At 52.5% G+C, this 478-nt stretch overlaps 1 protein-coding gene across 1 annotated transcript; it reads right to left on the bottom strand.

Annotated features, from left to right (window-relative positions):
- Positions 1–8: 8 nt before the first annotated feature.
- On the bottom strand, positions 9–280 carry CSUI_011140 (uncharacterized protein; the record flags this gene model as incomplete). Its single annotated transcript, XM_068071241.1, has 1 exon — positions 9–280. A coding segment is annotated over one exon (270 nt), but the record flags the coding sequence as incomplete, so codon positions are not given.
- Between the last annotated feature and the right edge of the window lie 198 nt (positions 281–478).

Consider the following 478-nt stretch of genomic DNA (forward strand, 5'->3'; position numbering starts at 1 on the left):
CCTGGCTTAGGGAGATCAGGCTTTTTGATAGTGATACCTGTTTTTGGGAGTTCTGGTTTCTTCATATCTCCCCCTCCGGGCGGTTTAGGAAGCTCGGGCTTCTTGATATCGGCAGCAGGTTTGGGTAGATCAGGTTTCTTGATTCCGGGCGCCTCAGATTTACCACCTAGTTCTCCAGATTTCTTCACCCCTGCGGCCCCGGCTGCAGGCTTGGGAAACTCTGGAGATTTCTTTGCATCCGCTGGTCCCTTCTTTGCGTCGCCGGGCTCCTTCTTGGCTGGTAGCGAGCAGCATACACAGAAATGTGGGACGCGGAATAGATTACGCTCATGTTACAAAAGTAAGCCGCGGTTTCTAACCCATAGAGCTACAGTCGATCATCCTCACAAAAATTTCTTCCACCCGGCATACAACCCGATACTTGCTCTGTGGAATGCCCCCAGATCACATGCCGACACACTGGTGCTCTTTCCCCCCC

This window comes from Cystoisospora suis (genome assembly GCF_002600585.1).
Source record: "Cystoisospora suis strain Wien I chromosome Unknown contig_9873, whole genome shotgun sequence".
NCBI classification, from domain to species: Eukaryota; Apicomplexa; class Conoidasida; order Eucoccidiorida; family Sarcocystidae; genus Cystoisospora; species Cystoisospora suis.